At 47.6% G+C, this 3,205-nt stretch overlaps 1 protein-coding gene across 1 annotated transcript; it reads left to right on the top strand.

The window, feature by feature from the left end:
- The first annotated feature begins 463 nt into the window (after window positions 1-463).
- On the top strand, window positions 464-2,914 carry LOC122922001 (ras-related and estrogen-regulated growth inhibitor-like protein). Its single transcript, XM_044272388.1, has 4 exons — window positions 464-576; window positions 694-747; window positions 832-908; window positions 1,744-2,914. The coding sequence occupies exons 1-4, from the start codon at window positions 471-473 to the stop codon at window positions 2,155-2,157; spliced, it is 651 nt and encodes a 216-aa protein (XP_044128323.1). The 5' UTR covers window positions 464-470; the 3' UTR covers window positions 2,158-2,914.
- Window positions 2,915-3,205: the final 291 nt, after the last annotated feature.

The raw sequence follows: 3,205 nt of genomic DNA, 5'->3' as shown, positions 1-3,205 counted from the left end.
GACAGAGCGATGTTCTGCAGATGTCCAGAGAGGTCAGAGGTGTAATACTCTGCAGTATATATCACTGTGTATCTGGAGGCAGAGAGGGCAGAGCGATGTTCTGCAGATGTCCAGAGAGGACAGAGGTGTAATACTCTGCAGTCCTGTGGGCTCCTGGCGGTGATGCGGTGTAGATAGGACACCGCACACGCAGACCCTGCAGGTGGCAGACAGATCTCTCCTGGACTCTGCAGGTTACACATTGACTCCTGTCCCGGGGGGGCATCGCCCTGGTGATGACATTCTCCTGGCACACACTGGACTTACCCCCCGCAGGGCACAATGCTTTGGTCCTGTAAACATAAATCCCATGAGGTCCTCTGATTGGCTGGCGCAGCTGCCACTCTCCCGGGAGTGCCCGCCCCTCCTCCTATAAGTAGGGCTGGTGTCTCAGCCAGTCCTTGTATCTGCAGCCTGAGCCCAGACTACAAATGGTGGTTCACATCCACAGCACCAAGATGAGCGACAGCGGCCACCAGCAGCACAAGGTGGAGGCCAACATCCTGGTCCTAGGAGCCGAGAACGTGGGCAAATCAGGTAGGTGCACATTATAAGCCAGTAGACTGTCAGCTCCTCTGCCCAGTCTGAGCCTTTACATGACTGGAGCTGTCATTCCTTCTGATGTTAATCTCACTGTCTTCTTCTTCTTCGCAGCTCTGACGGTTCGCTTCCTGACACGCAGGTTCATTGGAGAATATGTTGGCACAGGTGAGCATGATGAGAGTAGTAGTACAAAGTATAATGTGCAGTCCTGGAGGCATTCCATTTACCCAACCTCTTCTTATATTGCAGAGTCCATCTACACCCACAACATCATGGTGGACGGAAGAGAGACCTGCTTCTGCATCTGGGATTCTGTCTGTCCTCAGGTAACAGCCTGCAGACTATCGCACCTCTGACCTGTAGAGATCTGCAGAACATTACAGATACATAGTGATAGATCCTGCAGATTATTACACCTCTGACCTGTAGAGATCTGCAGAACATTACAGATACATAGTGATAGATCCTGCAGATTATTACACCTCTGACCTGTAGAGATCTGCAGAACATTACAGATACATAGTGATAGATCCTGCAGATTATTACACCTCTGACCTGTAGAGATCTGCAGAACATTACAGATACATAGTGATAGATCCTGCAGATTATTACACCTCTGACCTGTAGTGATCTGCAGAACATTACAGATACATAGTGATATATCCTGCAGATTATTACACCTCTGACCTGTAGAGATCTGCAGAACATTACAGATACATAGTGATATATTCTGCAGATTATTACACCTCTGACCTGTAGTGATCTGCAGAACATTACAGATACATAGTGATAGATTCCTGCAGATTATTACACCTCTGACCTGTAGAGATCTGCAGAACATCGCTCTGTCCTCTCTACCTCCTGACAGATACACAGTGATATATCCTGCAGATTATTACACCTCTGACCTCTCTAGAGATCTGCAGAACATCGCTCTGTCCTCTCTACCTCCTGAAAGATACATAGTGATAGATCCTGCAGATTATTACACCTCTGACCTGTAGAGATCTGCAGAACATCGCTCTGTCCTCTCTACCTCCTGACACATACATAGTGATAGATCCTGCAGATGGCAGGTTGTCAGGTGTAGTGGCGCCATGTTTGTTGTCACCCTGCTTTTCTGCGATGAGATATATAACAGGTGTCCTCTTCTGTCCACAGAACCCGAGCCCTCAGACGTGCGTCAGCGAGGAGCAGCTGCGCTGGGCGGACGGTTTCATTCTTGTCTACAGCATCTGTGACCGCGACAGCTTCAATGTGGTGCGACAGCAGCTCCAGAGAATCCGCCATCTGAAGAAGCGTCGCGGCTCCTCGCCCATCATCATAGTGGGTAACAAGCGGGATCTCCAGCACCATCGGGAGGTCTCCAGCGAGGAGGGTCGCCTGCTCGCCATTTCTTCAGACTGTGACTTCTTTGAGATCTCGGCGGCGGAGACTTATCACGGCTCCTTGGTGGTCTTCCATCAGCTGCTGGAGACAGTGAGGGAGAACCGGAGCTCCATCAAGAAGAATGCGGGCATCAAGGGCATCGTGAGGAGCATGTCAGCCGTCTTTGGGAGAAGAAGAATTGAGTGAGGTCGCTGAAGAACCTCGGGTCTGTGACCCCTCACTAGACTCTTAGAGACTGAGTCCGAGCTGGGATGCAGTGGAGTTTGGTGCTCAACCATGGACCATTCACTGGGTATTGCTGGACTAAATGCTTCCACCATGGGCACTAATGTCTACACCTGGTGGAGTGGTCACCGGTGACTGGTGCACCCCCTCGTGCCATAGCAGAACTTGGGCTCGGTGGAATCCAGACTATTATGCAACCATGTGGTAGCCCATGTGCCTACAGAGGTGCCATCCCAATCCCACAATGCTCTGGGAGAGGACTATAAAGGGCTAGCTTTGGTTTATTACTGTTAGTTTAGGAGTGTTATTTGCACTACGTGGGAGAATGGGTCACAATATGGCGGCATTCTTCCCAGCCTTCTGAACTGCTCCTACAACAGGGGGGTAGAGATTTGTAAAATGTGGTACAGGGTATATAAGCCAAGCCTATGATTTTCCTTGGAGCTAGTGATGGAGCACCTGTGTCTCTAGCTTCTAAGGAATTCATAAGGAAACTGAGATTTTGGCGCGTATGTTACGGGCGTTCTCAAAATTGCACATTGGATTGTTAATTCTTTGCATTTGTAGCTGCTCTTCCCAGTGTGGAGGCTGTAAATATTTATGTATATATGTATGTATATAGCTGTATATATGAATATAACTTATACGAGGGGGGGTGGAGCCATTGTTTACATGAACATATTTATTTTTTACACTTTTTTTTTTTTTGCAAATAAAATATTTCAATTTGAAAATGAGTGATTTCATATGATGAATGTGGTGGATGATATATAGTTATATAAGGCGAGTGGTGATGTCATGTCATATGAGGAATTCTATATGGTAAATCTGCTGCTTTCCTGATGGCTCTCAGGCTGGGGGGTGTATAAGCTCAGACTCTGCTGCTTTCCTGATCGCTCTCAGGCTGGGGGTGTATAAGCATATCAACAAAAAGAGAATCGGTACAACGTATTACCCAATAAAGTTAAATTTTATTATGACATAAAACCACATACAAACATAAATGTAG

Source organism: Bufo gargarizans, chromosome 11 (assembly GCF_014858855.1).
Source record: "Bufo gargarizans isolate SCDJY-AF-19 chromosome 11, ASM1485885v1, whole genome shotgun sequence".
NCBI classification, from domain to species: domain Eukaryota; kingdom Metazoa; phylum Chordata; class Amphibia; order Anura; family Bufonidae; genus Bufo; species Bufo gargarizans.
This window is presented reverse-complemented; position numbering and strand designations above follow the sequence as displayed.

Bases quoted from the DNA above. Each gene is read 5' to 3' on its own strand.
- LOC122922001 (XM_044272388.1), top strand. From the start codon at position 471: ATGGTGGTTCACATCCACAGCACCAAGATGAGCGACAGCGGCCACCAG. The intron at 577-693 runs GTAGGTGCACAT...TCTTCTTCGCAG, and splicing joins CGAGAACGTGGGCAAATCAG to CTCTGACGGTTCGCTTCCTG. The intron at 909-1,743 runs GTAACAGCCTGC...TTCTGTCCACAG, and splicing joins GGGATTCTGTCTGTCCTCAG to AACCCGAGCCCTCAGACGTG.